This window comes from Lichtheimia ornata (genome assembly GCF_029851405.1).
Source record: "Lichtheimia ornata isolate CBS 291.66 chromosome Unknown scaffold00020, whole genome shotgun sequence".
Lineage (NCBI taxonomy): Eukaryota > Fungi > Mucoromycota > Mucoromycetes > Mucorales > Lichtheimiaceae > Lichtheimia > Lichtheimia ornata.
In genome coordinates this window covers 254677-276835 of record NW_026695340.1, presented here as the reverse complement: position 1 = coordinate 276835, position 22159 = coordinate 254677, and the positions used below count along the sequence as shown (strand labels likewise).

The window sequence follows — 22159 nt, the reverse complement described above, 5'->3', positions numbered from 1 at the left end:
CAATGCACTCTTTTTTGAGGAGGAGGTAGTAGTAGAGGAAAATGACGAGAGATGTAATTGTGCTTCTTGTGTGTGGTATAAATTACTCGTACTCGTAAAGAAGAATGGGAGGTTTGATTATGCTTGTGCAATCATGCATCCACTGCACCCGTAAGAATACCGTTGATCGAAAAAGTGCATTGATGCTAAGTAGTGAAACTAGTATGTGTGTGCATGTGATTTGATCAGCAACAACACCAAATAACCCCAGCTGATCAACAATGATGACTTACATAGATACCAAGACACACGAAAATGTGCCAGATGGCATGGCTTGTCATGCCTGCAAAATCGAATCGGCCAGGATAGAACTTTTCCGGAAACCGGTTGATGTCTATAATGTGTGTGTGTGTTAATGCAAATGTACCCTTTTCCACCTCCCTGACAACCCTACCCCCCAACCACCTCCCCCAAAAGTACACTTACAGACAACAACACCCAAGAGATACATGGCAACACTAATGGCAGCTTCTTGGAAAAAGGACATTGTTGAAAAGAATCCATTTTTGGTAATGAGGTGGAGCACAGGTACAACGCTGGAAAACGCCATTGACAAGAACACAGTGATACGCAACATGCGATATTCCTTGGTATCCCACAGCTTGAAGAAGGGCATAATGACACCAGCACTACCAACCACCGTGGTGAAGATCATGTAGCGCATCTTTGGTACCGGGTGACAGTAAAAGCCATAGTATTCAGTGACGAGTACAGATGCCGTAATGAGGATAGCGATGCCAATGTAATCCTACACGTACATGGAAGAAGCAAGCAAAGCGTTGTCAGTGACATTGCTCCTTTTTTGCTCAACCCCCCTTCTATGTTCAAGGAGAGAAGAAGACTTACCAAGGTGGCGGTGAAAGACTTGATAGTATGGCGCGAATGACAGATAAATGTATGATAGACGGATGAACAAAATAAACATTTAAGGGCTGCCAAGCAAAAGGTCATGAACACAATGCGATCATGGAGCGTGGCTTCAGGAAAATGGCGCTATACATAGGCCAAACATGGCAATGTCAATACCCATTTATATAAAATTCAGCCCCCACAAACACTCACATTGAATGAAACAAAGGTGAGACATGTGAGAATAGCAAAAAATACAAAGCCGAGTAGATGGCTCCAAATGTTCATTGTCTCGTTGTGGATCTTAAAGATAGACATCAAGCAACCACGAGTGCCTTTGCAGAAGCGGTATCTGTATAACAGCAAATGGATGAGCGACATATTTGATTTTGGGGGGAATGAAAATTTTGGGGGGTGTAGGGAAGACATTGTGGTGTAACGATCATCATGTTTTTTGGGGATTGATATATAAAAACATGTATGCTGCATGTATGTGTGTACTCACCCTGACAAGACATATTCGTTTTCCTGCCACTCTTTGGGAAGCTCATGAAATTGCAGTAAACGCTGTGCACCTACAACAGCTGCCTTGGCACTGTCCCAGGTCTCATGCACCTGATCATCCATGTATCGCAAGAAACCAGTCGAGTCAGCATCCTCAATCTCCTTGATCTTCGAGTTGACCGAGGCAAAGAGTTGCGTGGCAATGCTGTTAGCTGTGCATGTGGATGTAGAATGTGATCGTGTGCGAGTGTGTGGAGTAGTAAGAGCGTTTGCAAGCGACGTTGACAGTGCTACTGATTGAGAATGTCGTCGCAGGTGATGATGCATGGCGTTGTTGTTGTATACGAAGAAGAAAGGAGTGTCGTGTGTATGTGTGTGCGTGAGATAAAAGATGACAAGTAAAGAAAGAAAGAAAAAAAGAAAGAGGGAAGAAAAAAGTAAAAGGTTATGCTCTTGGTTTTGTAACTCACCGATCAATTACCATGCCCAAAGATAAAAAAGTAACCCCCACATCAGCCAGCGGATGCCGAGACAGAAGCCTTATGTGTTCTTTCATACACATGCTGCGTGCTGGATTCGTTCCGATCGTCTCCCATATCCACGCTTTCTCCATCAGATCCATTTCACATGTCTCCTGAAAGAGGGTTGGCTGATACACAGCTCTTTTCTCTCTTTTACTTTTCTCCACAACCCCAGCTCTCCTAAACCACCCATTATCACTCTTATATCAGTATTCTCACCCTACATACCATCATATGCACTACTACTGCTGATACCAACCTCTGCTTGTGTATCATAAAAGTGCACGCACATAGCCCCCATTATCAAGGCAAAAGGGCCCCGCACACACATACACACACACCCCGTAGGGAGCTATGATTCCGTACATCTTGGACTTCTTTTCATGGCCCCCCTTCTTGGGTGACATCCCTTTCAGTAACAAAGTTGAAATGAATAAAGAAAGGTGATTCAGCCACGACAACGACAAAAAGGTGGCTGATCGGCTATCACCAAAAAAGAGCAAACCGCAAGATGCAGGAACAGAAAAGGATCCTTCTCCACGTGCCCTAACATTTTTCAACCGGAGTTTCCCACACCTCATTTACAAATGAGACACACTCACGCGTATCATGGATATCGATCCATCGTCATGACAACCAATGTACTTGATGCATAGTGATGTATAGGTCAATGGTCACTTCTATTACTACTACTACTACTACTACTACTACTACTACTACTACTGATGCATCATCCTGCGGGTTAAACCTTACCACACGACCCTCTTTGCATTTGTTTATGTATCCCCCTACTCCTCAATTTACCTGCATACACCCACCATAAACCTGATCTAGCGGTCATTTCACAACGCATAATGATGATGATGATGATGGTGTGATGGTCCAGCCATTGTAAATACATGTATTGGTACATTTTTTTTGCTATACACTAAAAAAGAAGGGGGTGGGTTGTTGCTGCCAAGAAGAGATACAGGCAACTTTTTTTACACTACAACATACAAGTAAGCATGTTGCCGACAGTGAATGGTGATGATACTATCTATGACCAACTCCAGCTTGCACCTTGAAGACGACCTTGATCCAAGTCGGCCAATTTTGAGAAGGCGCTAGGGCTCAAATCGATATCACCAGAACCACATGATGGGCAAGTGTCGAGGGCGGTTACGGTAACGTCTTTACCCTTGTACGTGATAGAGACCTTCTTGCCACATTTATCGCCTGAGCTCATAACAGAAGAACTCATTGCAGCCACCATATCGCTTTCACTACTAGTCTTGCCACAGGATCCAAGGCCTGGTGTGTAAAATGTAAGGGCTCCAGATTCCCGCTTCTGGATAGGCAATGCATTTGCCACCATGATGGTGACCATAGTATAAAAGAGAGCAATAAAGGAAACAAAGGAACGCATGATGATGCTTATGTATAATAGAAACGAGATGGAAGTGGTGGTATGTACAACAAAAAAAGTGGATGGATAAGGAATGATAAAGACAACTTTTACGAAAAGTTTGCCGTTGCTTATATACTCGATCAAACAATGTGGATCGGGCACGGGTGCCCAACACTGTTAGTTGATCGCCTTTTTTTTCGCTCTCCTTCAAAGCGATCTTCCTCATATCACTTTTGGCATACATATGGCCAGTCCGCCCACGTGTAACAACAATGGGCCCCAACAAACAAATCATCGCGCCGCTGTGTGTGTGCGTTAAAAAGCACATGTAATTAAATAACGCCAATCGGCATCATCTTCCGCAACCCCCGATCATCGGTGTGTGTGTGCCTATTGTTCCTTGTTCTTGGTTTTGCTCTTATCAGCCCATAGAGCGGAGAAACCACATGTTTATGTGCAAGCGTATGTGAGCGTAATGGAAGGGGTACCAATACAGCAGCAGGACACAATAGCAATAATATACAGCTTGCATTATAGCAACGACAAGCCATCCGTGCATTAGCTTTATTAAACTTTTATAGATTGACAGGGATGCGCATTCCTTAGTCCCACATCCTTCAGGGGTTGATTTATGATACACACTCTCTCTTTTTCTTAAGCGTGTCATATTACGCACCTCTTCTTTGGCGGAGGACCATCCTATGATACCCTTCTTTGAATGGCTCGGTTTCAGAAAATTGTCGGAATGAATCATCATCAACGTCGGCATACGTATTCTTGCTGATGATGAGGCCCTATACGCCAAACCGGATATGGGTGGGGAATATCGGTTCGGGATGGGTTGTGTTTTTTTAACCTTGAAAGGAAAAGACTCGCACAAGTCAAATTACAAACCCATGTTGAAGAAGATCAGAAAGGCCCATTTTCCCTTTCCATTCATCATCATTGCTAAGCTCACGTCAAATTCGTGCATGCAGCATGAAGAGCAGCACCCCTCTTTGGGAAACTCATTATGGCTGACGATACAATAGTACAAGGTCAGCCAATTGGAATAGTCCAGACAATGGCCATTGTTCACCTTAGGCAAAATGCCAAGCGACAGCTTCGTTATTTGCAATCATTAGCACCTGCCTCCCTGATTTTGCTCTTATGGCTGTTATAACAGGATACTCAATTGATCAACACGACTTGGTTTATCACACCATTTCCCCTCATTACTTTTTCATTACCAATAACTTTAAGATTCGCATTCATGATATCATCCTACAATCCACGTTGCTGTAAGACCAACAACAAGAGATCCAGGCTTCTGGTAACAAGGACAAAGGGTTGTTGATGAAGATGGCAAATGATGTAATCGATGGACGTCGTCGTCATAGGGTGGAGTTACAAGGATACCTTTAACCCTATATTATATACGTTAATGAGCATCAAATGACCATGTTGCTGTCTGGAGCATTTGGGTTAGTCGTAGCTGCCTCTTGCTAGTGGAATAATCATTTTAGAATGACCGCCCACTAATTGCCCTGGCAATGTCGTTGCTCGTTGCCATGTTTCCAAGGTCACAAAATGATCCACCATGATGATCATCATCATCGCTATCCAATACCTGCTGTTTATTAGCAAGACAAGTCTTTCCTTTGAGTACGTGTTATGAAGGAGGGGAGAAGCATAATAGTGCTAGTAAGCTATTGACAACATTTTCTAGCATGTTATAGTCAATGTCGGGCATCAACAATGAATTGCATGCGGGCGAGGGACGAAAAAGGCAATTGATTGGGCATAGCACTTTATACATTTGTTGTCAGCGATATACTACGGGAAGAATAAAGAGCATCCATATAAGCATAAAAAGAGGCGTTGCACTCCTGTGACACCCATCTGAAATGGGCATAGATGATGATTTCATGCTACAATCACCCACGGGTCTTTTAATCTTAGCCCCACCCACTTTTTTGACAGTGGCACATGTTGAAAAGGAAGCCCAATCCTACCCCAGGAATATGACAATAGAGAATGATGACGAGAACAGATGCATGCACATGCGACTTCATTAGCCAGTCAAAGAGCAGATCTCTCTTTTGTGTGTGTGTGTGTGTGTGTAATCTCCATCGCCCCCCTTTCCATTTTCATGTGAATCTTCTCTTCACGTGCTTGTCGAAAATTCCTTTTGTCTCGGACGCTCTTCTTTCTCTCTCTTTCTCTTTCTCCCATTTATTACGAATGCCTTTGCATGGCAGACACGCCAATGTCCTTTTCGACGTATGAATCCAGATCAACCTCGACCTCCATGTCAGACGAAGGTTATCATTCCGATGAGAAGCCATCGTTCTCCTCTTCAACTGAGCATCAGGACGAGCCATGCCCTATTGTTCACGACACTCACATTATGTAAGTAGGTGGCCTGTTCTCTTTTATATAGTACACACGTGCTCATAACATTCGTTGTATGTAAATAGTCGCATCTCATACACACCTATCACGCTTGCATTGACATCATCCATCATCATCTTATCGCTCTACAGCTTAACGACACTTGCATGGGCGCACACATTCCCACCCTTTTTTGTCCTGTTCCATCTCAGTTTCCACGTTACGCACTTGACAGCTCATATGTTGCAACGACCTGATCTGGAGCGATTATGTGTGGTGTATGGGACATCATTGTATTGGACTGGATGGTTGCTAGGCATACTTGTTTTCAGCGAGAGATTGACACTTGATCCGACCATCAGCTTATTTTGGCTCTTGATGCTCGAACGACGCAATGCATGGGGAATCATACTATGGGAATTCGTAAGCCGTTTGGAAGAACAAGGTGGTTACCAGTTATTGGCATATCGGATCTGGTCTCTCATGGGCGCTGGAAGTGCATGGGGCTTGTTGTATATTGCTCTTGCTCGTATGGATGGTTTCGCCTTATTGTATCTACTCAAACCCACAAGCGTTGCAAAGCTGCTGCTGGTCAGCACAATGGCTGGTGTATCCATGATCTGCTATTGGAGCTTTTGGACCTTTCAATATCGTGGTGTCATTTGGCGACGAGATTTACGTAACGGCGTCGTCGTCTGGTATAGCGATGGTGTTGCGCGCGCTGGCAATGTCGAATAATAACATAGATATTAGCACCTTTGACATTTCTTTTGTATTCCCTTTTTCCCCACAACATGTATTCCGTCCCCCAACAATACCGATCATTTTATCAATAGCATCACTCTCACACACTTTCCAGCCCCATCAAACCCCACATTCTGATCATTAAAATGGGAAATGATACCCCATCCTCATCATTCATTATCACTTTCATTAGCCACTTTATGATTTCTGGTCTCAATGACAACTTATGGGTAGTAAGCAATCTTTATTGATTGATCCCTCCACATTGATGGCTCTTATCAACAATAGCAAAGAAGAAGAGGCATCTTGCCAACAACGAAAGGGAATGGATCTCCAAATCAACATACATAGAGAGTGAGACAATGAGAACATCTTGTATACACGCATGCATGATAATGAAGCTTGTTTCTCAACTACAATGACACCAACAACAGGCAACAATGTCAACAAGTGCTTTGACGATGTGTCGGGAATTCAAGTGAATTTCCAGAGTGAGTGTGTGCCAGCCAAACAACTCTCTTGGTCCCCTTTTCCTTTGTTGCAGTGTGGTCTTTGGTCCTCTTTTATCTCTCCTCTCCTATATCTCTCTTCCTCTTTCTTTTTACTACCTCTATTTAGAATCTACTTTCTGAATCAGGCATCATGAGTTTCTTGAGCTTTGGGTACGTCGCTTCAGCACATCCGCATGACCCCGCATTGTACTCATCACAGCCTCTCCAATGTCCAGTCTCGGCAGCAAACGAAAACAAGCCAGCAAAACAAAATCGACCACATCGTTACCATCCAAGCCATTGTTCTTATGTTATCCATATGTAACCCATATGCTGGTCAAGGGCAACTTCAAGACGATTATAGAGTTACCAAAATACGTCGACGTCAACGAGTGGCTCGCTTTCAATAGTAAGTTGATGCCTTTTTCAAGTCTCCAAGTCCTTTTCTCGCTTATTGACGACATTGCCTCTATAAGCTTTCGAGTTCTTCAACTATATCAACATGTTCTATTCATCCATCACTGATTTCTGCAACGCACAAAGCTGCCCTTCAATGTCCGCAGGTCCAGGGTAAGTTGACATAGGATGGATAGAAGGGATGATGGGATTGCATTTGCTAATCACATCCATCCCCCTTGATAGCGTCGAATACACATGGTCTGATGCTCAATCCAAAAAGATCAAGTTACCAGCACCACAATACATCGATTACATGGCGACGAGTATAGAAAACATGTTGAATGATGAAACCATATTTCCCACGAAAGGAGGTAAGATGGATGCATGTATATCTGTGAGAGGATCCCATCTCTAATAGGTTGCTATGATACAGGACGAGAGTTTCCACGCGAATTCCCTACCATTGTAAAGCGTATTTTCGGTCAATTGTTTCGGTTGTTTGCACACATTTATCATCATCACTACGACAAGATTCTATCGCTGAACGAGGAACCACATTTCAATTCGCTATTTGCTCATTTCATCTCGTTTGCCCGGGAGTTTGGTCTATTGGACAAAAAGGAAATCCAGCCATTGCAAGAACTTGTGGACATTATGATTCGCAACGGTGTCATATCCTAAATTATATTATACCACCCGCCGCCATCAAAAACCGCACCTTTTTCTTCTTCCTCCAATCAACGATATACGCACAACAACAACCACCATTCACCACTCCAACACACAATCACTCACTCACTCACATCACTGCCACATTTCTTTCCTCTTTTGCACATCTCTCTCTCTCTCCCCTCGCTCCTCGCTCTTTGGACTTGGACAGCAATCACACGTCATAGCTTTCCTCTCTTTCTCGGGGAGTAATAAATGATGCATAAATACAACTAGAGCGCTCGTTCAAATCACAATCCAGCGTACCTTGAAACACGTGACAATGCTATGCCTATATCCACATACTCTCTATCAACCACTCGTCATTGGAAATTATCCCCCCATGTTCATAGTACAGCACACGTCAATAAAATGCCACAAATCTTATAAATGGTTGTATCAGCATACAAAACATGTGCTCTGTTGGGCTGTTTCTCAATGGGTTGAGTTTTAGATGGGGTTGCCTTGGTAACAGCTACCACATACAGTGTTACTAAGACCAACTTGCCTTCCTTTAGCGCCATTTCCAGTTGTATTCAACGAATGTGAAATGCCTACTAGCGACAATACACCCTTCTATGTGACGAGTTTGAGTTAGCTATCAGCAGTAACCTTGTACACAGATCACCGTGTTCCCGCCAAAGTTGGGCAGAGCTTCCTTTTTGTCAACCTGTGAATCTTAGCGACATAGCAGAACACTGGACATCACGCAATTCTACCAACGATTAACGTTTTCATTTATGGTTATGGGATTAAGGAGCGATGTGGAATAGCTTCAGGGGGGTTCTACAACTGCACATTTTGTCTGGAGGGTCATTAGAGAAAGCAATGGCGGATGTTTCCGTTCTATTTCATGCTGTGCGGTTGGGATATTGGATATGTATACATACAAGGTCCATAAACCTTGGGCTTCTACACAACATGTAATCATTGGACAAAGTATAAACCATCCTTGCTTATCGATCAAGTGAGGCAGCCATGCACCCTACTCCTAATAGGGATACTCCTTTTGTGTTGATCGCCCAGTGCTGCAATGATGCTGGAAAAGTATAGAAAATACCATTGCACTATGAAAACTATTATCCACAACAATCAACTCGTATTGCTTTGTCCTATGTGCCAGCTTTTGTGTTCGATCGCTCAAGGTGGATAACCCTGTGGATATCAAATCCACATACGTTCTTTGGTTTGTAACACTAATGCGAAGAGAACTTGGCATGGCGTTATGTACAGCATACAGGTCCAGGTACTCAAGGTCAAAACAAAGGGCTTGCATAGAACCTACCTTTTGCAGATGGCGTTTAGCTTGAGTCAATGCATTTTGAAGTTTAGGTTTATTGTATCCTTCAACATAAGAGAGAATACCCATCATTGGTTGCTGATCTCTACGTATGATTTGCCAAACCCAAAACTAAAGTCAACAAACATACCGTACGTACGCACATCCATCCCCCTGAAGGGGTCATTGGGTTGTTGATCCGTCACTTTCCGCCGCTGTCAAATTTCTTCAATGACATAGTCCCATCACCTATAATAATACGTCAACCCATTTCTTGATTGTTAGTAACTACCACCAAAACCATGTGTCTGGAAAGTAATAATTGTGGAAACGAATGCAATTTGAAAGTATTTTGCTGATACATACATAATGTTATAGGGAAGTATGCATTGTCTCCTAACGAGTCCTGCATGTCGTTGTTCGCAAACGCGACTAGTTTCGTAGATGGCGTCTTCTCCTTTCAAGGTGGCGTTTTACTGTGTATTGAAAGATAGAGTTTGAAGATGCAATGTATGCCAATGGAAATTTCTTGGGTTGTTGCGCCCACCATGTTCGGTGGATATTATGAGCAATAGCATCTCACTTCTCGCGCTGGTCAATGAAGGAAAATGCAAAGATCAAGCCATGCACATCACCACCCAAAACCTGGTGGTGATTGAAAGAGACATTTGACAAAGCTCAGAGTTGAGTCTCCTTAATCCATGTACACATACAAGGTATGGGATACTACGTATAAACATGATGATCCTTCTAGTTGCATACCCCTACCTCCTGCTAGCTTCGTTATCGACAGAATATGTAAATACATCTGTGTAGATCCACTTACAGTGTACCACTGTAAAAAAAAAGAAGCTAGAAAATGCAAGTCCCTGGCAAAGGGATACGTCCTCATCCAAGAGAGAGTGAGAGGGAGTATGAGAACAACATGCAAAAAGGCGTGCTTTAACTAAGACGACGATCAAAACTTGCAAAAGCTATATAAAGATGTTGAATTTCAAGATGGAGGTAGCATTATCCCAACTTTTACATTATTGAAAAAGTACAAGCTAGTCAAGATGCGTTTCTTCATCCCTACTCTCGCTGCTGCAATTGCTATTCTCTCTGTGGTGTCGGCTCAACCTGCTGCACAAGGTGGCGCTGATCCTAAATCGGTTGGTGCTCAGGGTGGTCCTGGTCAAGGACCCAAAGCAGATGCCGCTGGTGGTGGTCCTGGTGGTCCTGGTGGTCCTGGTGGTCCTGGTTCTGGAGCTGATGCTGCTGCTCAAGAAGAAGCTATGAAGGCCATAGCGGAAATCTTTGGACCTGATGCCGCAAAAAAAATGATGGAAGGTGGTGCTGGTGCCGATGCTGCTAAAGCTGGTCCTGGTGGTGCTGGTGGTGGTGCTGGTGCCGATGCTGCTAAAGCTGGTCCTGGTGGTGCTGGTGGTGGTGCTGGTGCCGATGCTGCTAAAGCTGGCCCTGGTGGTGCTGCTGGCGCCGATACTGCTAAAGCTGGCCCTGGTGGTGCTGCTGGTGCCGATACTGCTAAAGCTGGTCCTTAAAGGAGTGGTAACGACTCATAGAAGTAAACTATTCCATCATCAGACCTTTTGATCGATCGTATTAAAGTCTATAATTCTCACATACACTGACACAAACATATAATATGTGCGTATGTCAAATAACCATCATCAGTCAAACTCTTTTGTCTAAAGTCTTACCATCCAAGAAGGGCATTGCACTGTAGATTAAGTCTTCTTGCCAGATAATTCCACTTGATCACATGACCGATTTAACGATCGATAGCACATAATGGTGTCCAAAGTGTAGAGAATCCTCGCGATCAAGCTCTTCCATCAGCTCCTTTGTAGGGTTCAACAACAATTTTGTGGAGATAAGGTATGAAGATGTGTAAGAGAGTGATGTATAGCAGCTGCCATTGGTTTACTCTGCAACCATGTTCATGAGAGCGATAAAAATGGTGTTAACTTCAAATCCACCGCTTCCTTATCCACACACACATTCTCTCTCTTCCCTCTGTATCCTACATTGCACCCACCCACTCTCAACCACAAGTGAGTGATGGTCCTGCTTCAACGCATCATGCCAATCCTACAGCTGCCTTGATCCGATTGTCTTTGACTGAATGGCAAGTCCATGGCGTGTACACAGCCTTCTTGCCACTCTTCTACGACACACGAGTCTCTTGACACAACACACGCTCTTGCACGCTCCTCTGTTCACAACCAATCGTACCAGAAGTTGCCATTAGCGAGGCCTTTACCCCATTGTCTTTAACGGCATTCACATCTTGTCACTCGACCACAACACACGCTCTTGCATACTCCTCTGCCCACAACCAATCGTAGCAGCAGTTGCTACTCCAACGTCTCAAGTTACTTGCAGCAACATGCCTTGCAGCCTTTTCCACGTGGACAGCAGATAGCCATCGTATAGAAGCACCTTTATTTAGGTGTAGCAACTTGCTTCAATACATACAACTTCTTGTGGACATATGGATATGGATATTGGTACATGGAATGGAAGGGTTTGGGTATATACAATGTGTGGAAAAGAGAAGAGCGTATCGCATGTCAAGGTGGTTCTTTACACGCATCTACAATCACCATCCTTTGTGTGACCTGTCAACAACCATCATCATCCACTGCACATTTATGGGCACCTCATGCATCAACAAGTGTTATCGCACATCCATCCACCTGCACCCATTCGCTTCTTTATTGATAGACGATAGAGTTGAACAATAACCAGAGAAATAAATTCCCGTTTGCATCATCATGGTCATCATTCATCCATCAACTGCATGCGAAAAGGATCATTGACTACATCCATACATCCACTGATACTACATAGTCGAGGACTCTACACCGTACTTGAATCGATCACCACCAGCTCAAATAGCTTCCTTCATTAGCATTCATGGAAGACTTTTTGTATCATTATCTCATCTATGATCAAGCAATAAATCTGTAGCATTAGTAATGGGAAGCAATAGTGCTTAAAACGCTTGCTCAACATCATATTTACTTTGAGTCTTTTTGCTCCATGTACACATACAAACAAAGCGTATAAAATGATGGTCCTTGTAATTGCATATGCCTACCTCCTGGTCATTCAGTAATCGGCAAAATAAACTATAACACAGTGTATCTGAAAGGGCTAGAAGATGCATGTCCCTGACAAAGGGGTACGTCGCTATCCAAATTGCAAATGTAGAAAGTCTTCTTGTAGTACCTGATCATTGCGCTTGACCACATCATGATTTTAACACAATTGATAGCAGATCATGATTCGTTGCATTATGTTAAGTGAAGGAAATCCTGGCAATCAAACGCTCATACATCATGCGGGGTACAACAACAACTTTATGGGGATAAGCGAATGAAAATGTGTAAGAGAGTGATGTAAAGGTTTATTCGCGTATGACTTTTCTCCTCAATTGTTTCCATGGCAAGCTTTCCACACGACACAACGGGATAAAAAACCACGCTGTTTTATATACCACTACAGAGGGTTAATAGCATCAAAACAAAGGTGGAAGATGATCATCCGAATGTGTGATTGACGAGAGTTATCTTCCACACGCGACAACTTGGGGGTGATGCATCATATTGCCACACACGGCTGACCATTTTAGAGTCCAGCATTTGAAGTTGAAACAACCCCTCTCGGCGGGCGTTCGTGGCTACTTTACTGCTTGCTCGTTTCCCTTTCTTCGCAGACACACAACCACGCTCTCCCTCTCATAAACTCGCCATCTTGTTTCGACAATGTCAGGCAACAATCAACGTATCAACATCTTCCCAACTCGCATGTAAGCTCCATCGACAAAAAGAGACCTGCATAGGACGTGCCGAAATGACCTTCGTGTGTGTGTCATTATAGGGCGTTGACGACCATGAAGTCTCGTCTCAAGGGTGCTCAAACGGGTCATTCGCTCTTGAAACGCAAAGCTGAAGCACTTACTAAACGCTTCCGTACTATCACTCATCGTATTGACGAAGTATGTATTATGACACGATACACTCCTTGGGCCTTCCTTATCATCCTCTGCTCACCCATTGGACCGCGTGTATTATTATAGCTCAAACGCAAAATGGGTCAAATCATGCAAGCCGCATCGTTTTCGTTAGCTGAAGTTCAGTATACTGCAGGAGATATCAGGTACCAGGAGAAGAGAGAAAAGAGATGTCATTATCATAGTAGACTCATGCTATGGGTCATTTTCAGTTATCAAGTGCAAGAAGCTTCCAAGTCTGCTCAACTACGTGTGCGTGCTGAACAAGAAAACGTATCCGGTGTCATGCTACCCACGTTTGCCATGTATACCGAAGGTGGCAATGGTAAGTATCCCAAGATTGGAATACCATAGGAACGAAGCCCTTTAACGATTACAATCATTATCGTAGCTTTTGAATTCACCGGCTTGGGTCGAGGTGGTCAACATGTTCAAAGATCGAAAGAGGTTTACAGAAAAGCAGTAGAGACCCTGATCGAGTTGGCTAGTCTGCAGGTAACATTCCCCCCTTTCACCCCCCTCTCTTATCATCATCCCCTCGTTGAATACTAATAGCCTATTATCAATGATATAGACTGCCTTTGTGATCTTGGATGAGGTGATCAAGGCAACCAACCGCCGTGTGAATGCCATTGAGCATGTCATCATTCCCCGCTACGAGAATACCATCAAGTATATCATTTCTGAGCTTGACGAACAAGACAGAGAAGAATTCTTCCGACTGAAAAAGGTGCAGGGCAAAAAGAAGGATCATGCAGCTGCCGAAGAAGCCGAACGCGTTAAGGCTAAAGAACAACTTGGCGAAGCTCCCATCTTCCGTACTGCTGATGAAACTGGCCAAATCGATCTCATTGACCAAAAGGATGAAGATGTTATCTTTTAAAGAATAAAAAAGGAGACTCTGAGCAAGAACGTTGGATCGACAAAACATCTTAGTGCACAAACTATAATAGTGTGGTGTATTTGTTTTAAGTAATTAGCTGTTGACTATTGTATATTATAAAGATATGTATGCGGGTGTCCTACTAGGATCGGTTGTACACGGCAGAATGAGGAGGTGGAGGAGGTGGTGTGTATGAAGATGCATTGTTGTGTATCATATCATCATTGCTGTTTGCATTGGTTGACGATGATTGTTGCATCCCATATGGGTATTCGTCATTTCGTGGGGTGAATTCCTCAACATCCTCATCGGGTATCATGGTCTTATCAGCAAAGGCTCCTCCAGCAGCCTTGCTGCTTGCTTGTCGACGTTTCTTTAAAAACCAAAATAGAGCTAATAACACTGCTGCTGCACCTAACAATCCACCAATGACACCACCAGCAATGGCACCAGTGTTGTTAGTGGATGAAGAAGTGTCGTTGTTGCTTGAGGCTTCAGTCGATAATGTAGGATTGGATGATGGTGTATCTCCTGCATCGGACGACTGAGAAGGTGATGCAGCAGGTGTACTTTCGTTGCCTGAAGAGCCACTATCACTAGTGCCGCTACCGCTACTACCTTCGTTTGTTGATGAAGATGGTGCTAAAACAAAACATGTATGTACATCGTTAATTTTGCATGTCCTCTTGTTTTACGCTAAAGATGATTAGCTACATACATCCTTGTGATGATGTATCTTGACCACTTGGGTCTCCACTACCGCCACTGTCATCGCCTGATGGATCACCACTACCAGAAGAATCATCACCAGTTGGGTCGCCACTTTCTATAATACACACGTCATTGGTTAAAGATATGGTGCTTCCATTGGCAAGCAGGGTGAGCCTATATACTACCTTGAGCTGTAACCAAGGTCCATGACAAACCAAGCGATAGCAGTAAGAGTCTACTACTACTTGGTGCGCTGTTTGCAAAGTTAACTGTCATATGGGTCTTTGAGCAATGTATTTTTGATGTTGCGCCCTGGATCTATCTTTTAAATTGTAATAAAGAGTAGAAAAGAAAGGATAAAACGGTTATGGGGAGAATGGCGAGCATTAAAAATAGGAGGATGAGATCCGGGTACTAGCTGCTTTAATCATCGCAGCAGGAGTAGCAGCGCCCTGACTACAAAGGATCAACACCATCATGCGTGACACTGAAATTAAGAAGCCGCTTCATCTGGCTAATTCATTGCCTGATGCTAAAAAATGATAGCTTTTTCAATGCTTTGTGTTGGCTTTTCTACTATTCTACTGAAGCTGTTGCTCCACAATCCTTACTACGAAGATGATGCATGGCCGTATTTGGATCATACAAGCACGATCATAGACGTATTTATAATACCATCCACTTACTATGCCATCGTCTCTCACGACTTTTCTCCTTGTAGTAGGCAGCGGCGTAATGCGTCCATGCTCATTTCAATATGCCTCACGCCATGTGGTCCTAAAGAATGGTAACTTTGCTACCATGCTTTTATGGATAATACCGCTTCTTTCCATGAATGGCAACGCGTGTTGAGCACCTCCTCCAAAAGGAGATGAGCAATGTAGTAGTATTTCTTGGTCGTCGAAGATCCATTTTCTTAAATCCGTAATCATACAATATAGGGCAAATACTCATATAAACCCATCATGATTATCAAGTAATGCGATTATCGCGTAATGACTATGGAGGTGTTTATCGTGTGCATAGACCTGCATCATTATCCACCTACACCGTTGGGTATGTACGCAAATAATGACATAAAAAGGAATCACGTCACCGAAAATGCTCTCATAAATCATGCTCGGGCAATGTATCCATAATGATGATGGCACTTGGAACTTTTATCTTGTAGGGAGTGCTGTCAGCAAAAAAGCCTTAATAGCATCCATTGTTATCGCTATGATGGAAGCTGTGAATCTACAAGGGTTGCTGTATTGACTCAAAAGTAGCACCTCCTCTGCCCAATGATCGATCCCAAAATGGGTGCTGGCAACCTGCATTCATAAACTTTACTTGTCATTGTCGATCAAATCAGACCCAAATATGCAACCACGTGTCGGCTTTCTTCTCCTAGGTTGTAGATCAACTTCGCATTGACCCACCTTACATACGCTGCTCTATGTATGAGTGATTCACCCAACATTCATGCAAGCGAATAGATTTTCGTCGTCGAATGAATGACCCATGGTTGCCAGGGGACATTGAAATTGGAGTACGTGACATGCTTGATCCTGTAGCTTGCTCGCGGTGGTGACGGACAGGATGTGTACTAGGGATCATCCACAACGTAGTTCCAAAACAATTAGCATTGTGAAGCAGGCCAACGACCTTTTTGGTCTCCATGGCTACCAGCGTTGGCCCTATAAACATCCATCATAGCAACGGCTGTGCTACACCGCTCCCGGCATAGTCATCAGCGACGACGTCGATCCACATCATGTTACCATCTCCGATCCATGGCCGTTGTTGTTGTACAAACGATGGAAACTGAGACATGGATATGCGTAGTCAACAAGGGGGCCTCACATGCTATCTCATGTCTCTTAAACTCGTTTCGATCTATAACAATAGCCAAGCCAACGGAGATTGATAACACGAAACGAAGTGTATACGCCACACAAGGATTGAATTTAACCTGTTATGTTGAAAGTCAGCGCCTTGGCTGCATATGTCAATGACAAGCTTAGCATATCGTGTTGCTTGGCATGACTACTACATAGGCTCTAGCTGTCAAAGCATGACCTGCAACACTACATCGACTGCAACGTGGTGTACTTGCGGTGCATACAAGGGTGCTTGTGGCTCAGCTCATGTCTTTTTTATATCGCCACAGCATACACACACATACACACAACCTACTTGCATGGTTAAAAATAGCAGCCAGCGCAAAAAGATATCCATGTACGGATCAGCCCGACCATCATGGAAGGACCAGAGATGGTGACAGCCAACAAGGAAAATGTTTAAATAGAAGCCCGGTGATGTGGTTACCCCAAGAACAAAAAAACACTTGTTTTGTGCTTCTTGTTTGCTTAGCTACGCACTTTGGAAAAGTATAAACGACCATGGTCAACAACTGTTGCTGCTGCATACCCCTCCGGTAAAGTAAAAAAGAGATCGGCAATACACTTTGTTGTCTTACACATATATCTAGGATGGCTGTTCTTCTCATTGCTATTTTGTCTGCTGTAAGTACGAACACTCAAATTCACTCTCTGATGATCATTTACTGATTTTTGTACCATTCCACAAGTAGCTTTGCAGTGCGGCAGTACTTTCATACCTCGTTGCAGATCGAAACAGTAAGCTTCTTTTCGCATACATGACATGCTCACGTGGCAGTTACTAACGCACATGCAGATCTTTTACTATATGATGACTCCTCGCAAGTGAATCTCGGAGCTGCATTGTATACAGGCGTCGGCATTGCAGCCTTGAATATTTGTGCATCGATTTTTGGTATTGTTGGCGCTATCATGGTAAATGGAAAAGAATGGATGCTTCCGATAAAGGAAACCTACCAACACTATGGATGTAGAAAAAACGGAACTTGATCCGGATCTTCAAATATGTGTACTGGGTGATGGCAATTCTGATAGTGGCAGTCTCAGTGGCCACATGGATCTTTGTATTAGTCAAGCGAAATGAGCTTCAAGATAGCTGCATGTTTTATTATGAAAGCGATCATGCCGAGACGATGGTGGATGAGAGCATTTTATCCGAAGAAGCTGAAGATGTATGCAGCAAAATGTTGCTTGGCATCTTGGTAGGTGGTGGGATTGCCGTTGTTGTTGCAAATGCCATATCGGTAAGTGCCATTCTTCAACGCTTACATTTTACCAAAACTGACACGTTGCATGTAAAAACAACAAAGGTCTATTTCGCCTGCATCATCAACGCTTACACAATGAGGCTCAAGCGTAGTCGCTTGCACCGCCCACTGCGTGATCTAGAACAAGTCGCAGCCTACAAAACGGACATCCCTTACTAGTATGTAGCTCCCCAATTTTCTCCTCCTCCTCTTTTTGTTTGATATACCTGTTGCTGTATTCCCTTCTTCATTGTGTATAAACGCATTCCCTCTTTTTCTTTTTTTGAAAGGCAATGCTTGTTTTGGACATTTGCTTTGGCATATGATGACAAGGTTTCGGTGCTGTGTTACACCATGTGTACTCTCGGGGAGGGCACCCGAATTTCGGAATCATGCATCATCATCATCATGGTGGGTGGATAAGTAACACACAAGAAGGCTAACGACATGAAAAAGTAGGGTCGTCAAGTTTTGACAAGAAAGAAGGGATGCACTACTATAGCATTTTCATTGTCATTGATAACTGCACTAGCAATTATTGGATCTGGTCATCATTGGAAGATCCCATGCAGGTTTATTATGGATGTTGTTGTATGCATATCACCACGACGACAACAACAACGAATGTCCTCAATGGCTTCTTGGCAATGCTCCGATAGAAAGGGTGATGCGCCCAAAAGCAATCCCAGATAGTTTACTACTACTCTATACGTTACTCCTTGAGCTCCCTTATTATTACCACCACCACACCGCGCCGTAACCCAAAGCAATGTATCTCCCAAAGAGCAAGGTGCATTTACTATGCACCCAGACAGGGACATGTTCGTTGACACTAGTTTTTACACACACATCAAAAAGAAGATGATTTACTCAATGGAATGGATCAAACGAGGAGAAGAAAATAAGGGCGGGTCTTGTTAGGTGCACGGGTAACCACGTGTAGTAGTAGTAGTACTAGACACAAAAGGTTTCTAAACAACGAAATTGAGAGAGAGTTGTTCAAAGTTGGCCCTGGGATATGATGGTGATGCGCGCCCCTGTAAAGTGCACCCCGTCTCTTGATGCAAGGTACATGTGTCTCCAGTAAAAGTGAGATGATAGAGTGCAAGCCAACATCAGCAGCAGCAGCAGTAGTAGTAGTAAGTGGAAACATGTGTGTGTGTGTATGTGTGGATCCACAAGCAGGGGCTAAGAGAGTGCGGGATATTTGCCACGGGCCATCTTCAAAGAGGAGGAGTAGTAGTACAAGTATTATCGTTTAGCATGAATAATGTGGTGACGATATCATTGAGGTCAACAAACATTGTTGATGAATGGGAGGGAACTCACTAACGCACAGAATGGATCAGCCTCTATAAACAGTGATGCTTTTTGGGATGTGCACAACCAAAACAATGTCCTCTGTGGGTGTGTGAATCAATAAGACTTTTATATACGCACGCAAGGAGATCTCTTTTTCCACCCCCATCTTGCTCTTTTTTCTCTCTCCCCTCTCCCCTCTTCTCCTCGTTTGCTTGCTTGCTTGTTGGTTCTCTTATATATATTGCTTGTGGTCTTATCTCTCGCTCTCTCTCTTATATCCTGTCGTCCTCTTCCTCTTCTCCTCTCTCTCTCTTTTTCTTCTTCTAATTGCTTGTCATTGACTCTTCCAAAATGGACTTCAGCAACGTCTCATTGAATGAACCAAGTCTCATTGAGGAGCAAGATGGCTACTTTGACGAATACGATCGGGCTATGGAAGCTGCTCGCTTATCAGCTGACATTCAGGATTACTGTTACAGTCAACACTATCTCTGGCAACAAAAGGAGCAAGTCAATGAGAACGATGATGATGATACGATGATGATGGAATATCAAGAGGAAGAGAACAACTATTATTACTATGATGGCGACGACGACATGATGGACGAGGATGATCGACAAAGCATTGCGAGTGAAGAGGAGTCGTCGTACAACAACGAAGCATTACTCAGTTTGATTGCAGGCGTTCAGTCATATCTCACCGATGCCACCAATGCTGGAATTGTCAAGGACTCACCCCTCTTGGAATTGCAATACAAGATGTACCTTTATATGAAGCAACAAGCCTGTGAAATGGGATACAATGTGGATGAGTTGTGTTATCCATGCTAAAGGTAAGAAGGGGTTGTCATGGGATACCATGGAACAAAGGAGCTTCCCTTTTACTGAATTGTATCATGGCTTGTATAGGCAATCACACACACACAAGCAACCCATCCACCCACAGACACACATGCACACGCATTCATCTCCTTGTCTCGTTTACTTATACACTTTCTCCTTCTGGTCAATGTTTGGTGTATCTACCTTTTTACCCTTCTTGGAATCAGGTAGCAGGAACGGCGACGACGACATTGTTTCAAGTATTATCCTTATATCAACCATTACCTATAATCTACTATAACCATTGGCTATTCATTCATTGAAATCATATACCATTTAGCATCTATAGCCTTAACCCTATGCATCATCCCCATGTTGTTCCATTAAAAAAGTATTCAAAAGTGACACTGATATGGCTGGTGGTGGTGGAGCTTGATCGTTGTGTGACACCACCACGCATCCTACACTGTTGTTGTTGTTGCTTGTATTCTTTTGAGCGGGAAATCAGAAGCATTGTATGTATGTGCGTGATCACATGGACACTTCCAGTAAGAGTGCATGCATGCGTGGAAGAAAAAGAGAACCATGTACACTGATCTGGATGCAAGTGCAGCAGGTGGATGGATTATACTAGCTGTAATTGTCGTTTTCCCGCTGACGGGCGGGGTCGGGTTGTTGTCTTTATGTTTGTGCGTGTGGGGTGGATTTGGGGGGTGGGGTGGAAAGAAAGCTGCTGATCAGCATCAAGGCTTTGCCTAATAGCCAGATATTGGGATTAATCATGTTTACACAAGCTGTTGTTCCATGGATTCTATCAGATGTGAGCACAATGAAATATAAGGTTAAGACATGAATCTTTGTATTCAAAGCAATACAACATGCAATGTAATCAACAACAGCAGAGGAGACAAAAGAGAACTTTTTGATTTGTATTGACTCCTACCGCACGCACACCATCACTGATGCCAGCTTGATAAAGGATATCAAACCTTGTCGTTTGTACCACGTACCTAATGAAGTTTTGCTCTTAACATCCGCCAAAAGTCCCAATTGGCCATTGCTCCCCCATATACTGCTTTTTCCCTTGTTTTCCATCCATGGGCAACTTGCCGCGGTCGCATGGCAACGACCTGATTATACATACACACACACTCACTATGTTTTGAGCTTATCTTTTTTTTGGTTCAACGTGGATTCATGCTGTGTACCCCTTGGCAGGGGGGTTATTGCGTGGGTTTTATGGGGGGTTAAATGTAATAATGGGACACACGAGGTGGGAGATGGATGACAGCTTGCTTAGAGAGAGCGAGAGCGAACGAGCGGAAAGAATCAAATGATCCACACGCATACACTCACACTCGCTCTCACATTGTCTCATTTGCATAAGAGCGGATTGGTCAAAAAGAAAAAAAAGGTTACATCTACTCCGTTCCTTGATACATCAGCTCTCATTTATATACATACGTGAGTGGAGTGGATGAGTGTGTGTCAGCAGTATGTGCGGCGTGAGAACTTTAAAATTGAAGATGTGCGTGTTTGTTATATAAATATCTTTTACCCCACCTTGAATGTGGGGGATAATGACATGTTTATCGATTTTGAAAAGATTAAGATAGGCATTCGCATTGTACAAGATCCTACCATCTCCGGAAACGACGAGAAGAAAGGGAGGGAGAGAGAGTGGGATAAGAGCTAGCGTGAGTGTGTGAGAATCGCTTAACAAGGGGATGATCGGGAACAACGGTGAGGATAACCGCGCGATGAATGATTGGTGAAGCATCGGGTTGGTGTGTGTCTACTCCCCCATACACAACAACTCAATTCGGAGCTGTTTTAATAGAGTTTTTCGAATCGCTTCTTGACTCAATCCATTCATACAACCCACCCACTCACTCACTTCTTTACCCTCTTCACACTCGCTTTTTTCCTTTTGCATTCTTCTTTATCTTATTGTATCATTATTACATTCCCTTTATTGCTCGTTTATCTTCCCTGA

General features: G+C 43.5%; 9 protein-coding genes across 9 annotated transcripts; 6 read left to right on the top strand and 3 right to left on the bottom strand.

Annotated features, from left to right (window-relative positions):
* Nucleotides 1–117: 117 nt before the first annotated feature.
* On the bottom strand, nucleotides 118–1719 carry O0I10_005164 (uncharacterized protein; the record flags this gene model as incomplete). The annotated part of the gene is made up of 6 exons (XM_058485211.1): nucleotides 118–198; nucleotides 273–373; nucleotides 466–787; nucleotides 886–1032; nucleotides 1102–1240; nucleotides 1394–1719. 6 exons carry the CDS (start codon nucleotides 1717–1719, stop codon nucleotides 118–120), a joined length of 1116 nt encoding a protein of 371 aa, XP_058344038.1.
* Nucleotides 1720–2952: 1233 nt separating this feature from the next.
* Nucleotides 2953–3282, bottom strand: O0I10_005163 (uncharacterized protein; the record flags this gene model as incomplete). The annotated part of the gene is made up of 1 exon (XM_058485210.1): nucleotides 2953–3282. One exon carries the CDS (start codon nucleotides 3280–3282, stop codon nucleotides 2953–2955), a length of 330 nt encoding a protein of 109 aa, XP_058344037.1.
* A 2269-nt stretch (nucleotides 3283–5551) lies between these two features.
* Nucleotides 5552–6414, top strand: O0I10_005162 (uncharacterized protein; the record flags this gene model as incomplete). Its single annotated transcript, XM_058485209.1, has 2 exons — nucleotides 5552–5694; nucleotides 5763–6414. 2 exons carry the CDS (start codon nucleotides 5552–5554, stop codon nucleotides 6412–6414), a joined length of 795 nt encoding a protein of 264 aa, XP_058344036.1.
* A 725-nt stretch (nucleotides 6415–7139) lies between these two features.
* Nucleotides 7140–7991, top strand: O0I10_005161 (uncharacterized protein; the record flags this gene model as incomplete). Its single annotated transcript, XM_058485208.1, has 4 exons — nucleotides 7140–7320; nucleotides 7388–7481; nucleotides 7554–7681; nucleotides 7744–7991. The coding sequence occupies 4 exons, from the start codon at nucleotides 7140–7142 to the stop codon at nucleotides 7989–7991; spliced, it is 651 nt and encodes a 216-aa protein (XP_058344035.1).
* Nucleotides 7992–10352: 2361 nt separating this feature from the next.
* Nucleotides 10353–10838, top strand: O0I10_005160 (uncharacterized protein; the record flags this gene model as incomplete). Its single annotated transcript, XM_058485207.1, has 1 exon — nucleotides 10353–10838. One exon carries the CDS (start codon nucleotides 10353–10355, stop codon nucleotides 10836–10838), a length of 486 nt encoding a protein of 161 aa, XP_058344034.1.
* A 2229-nt stretch (nucleotides 10839–13067) lies between these two features.
* On the top strand, nucleotides 13068–14198 carry O0I10_005159 (uncharacterized protein; the record flags this gene model as incomplete). The annotated part of the gene is made up of 6 exons (XM_058485206.1): nucleotides 13068–13111; nucleotides 13183–13300; nucleotides 13382–13461; nucleotides 13528–13640; nucleotides 13707–13810; nucleotides 13890–14198. 6 exons carry the CDS (start codon nucleotides 13068–13070, stop codon nucleotides 14196–14198), a joined length of 768 nt encoding a protein of 255 aa, XP_058344033.1.
* Nucleotides 14199–14340: 142 nt separating this feature from the next.
* O0I10_005158 (uncharacterized protein) lies at nucleotides 14341–15185 on the bottom strand (the record flags this gene model as incomplete). The annotated part of the gene is made up of 3 exons (XM_058485205.1): nucleotides 14341–14840; nucleotides 14917–15024; nucleotides 15095–15185. 3 exons carry the CDS (start codon nucleotides 15183–15185, stop codon nucleotides 14341–14343), a joined length of 699 nt encoding a protein of 232 aa, XP_058344032.1.
* A 2108-nt stretch (nucleotides 15186–17293) lies between these two features.
* O0I10_005157 (uncharacterized protein) lies at nucleotides 17294–18219 on the top strand (the record flags this gene model as incomplete). Its single annotated transcript, XM_058485204.1, has 6 exons — nucleotides 17294–17328; nucleotides 17383–17416; nucleotides 17485–17530; nucleotides 17589–17707; nucleotides 17767–18036; nucleotides 18103–18219. 6 exons carry the CDS (start codon nucleotides 17294–17296, stop codon nucleotides 18217–18219), a joined length of 621 nt encoding a protein of 206 aa, XP_058344031.1.
* Nucleotides 18220–19692: 1473 nt separating this feature from the next.
* Nucleotides 19693–20172, top strand: O0I10_005156 (uncharacterized protein; the record flags this gene model as incomplete). The annotated part of the gene is made up of 1 exon (XM_058485203.1): nucleotides 19693–20172. The coding sequence occupies one exon, from the start codon at nucleotides 19693–19695 to the stop codon at nucleotides 20170–20172; it is 480 nt and encodes a 159-aa protein (XP_058344030.1).
* Nucleotides 20173–22159: the final 1987 nt, after the last annotated feature.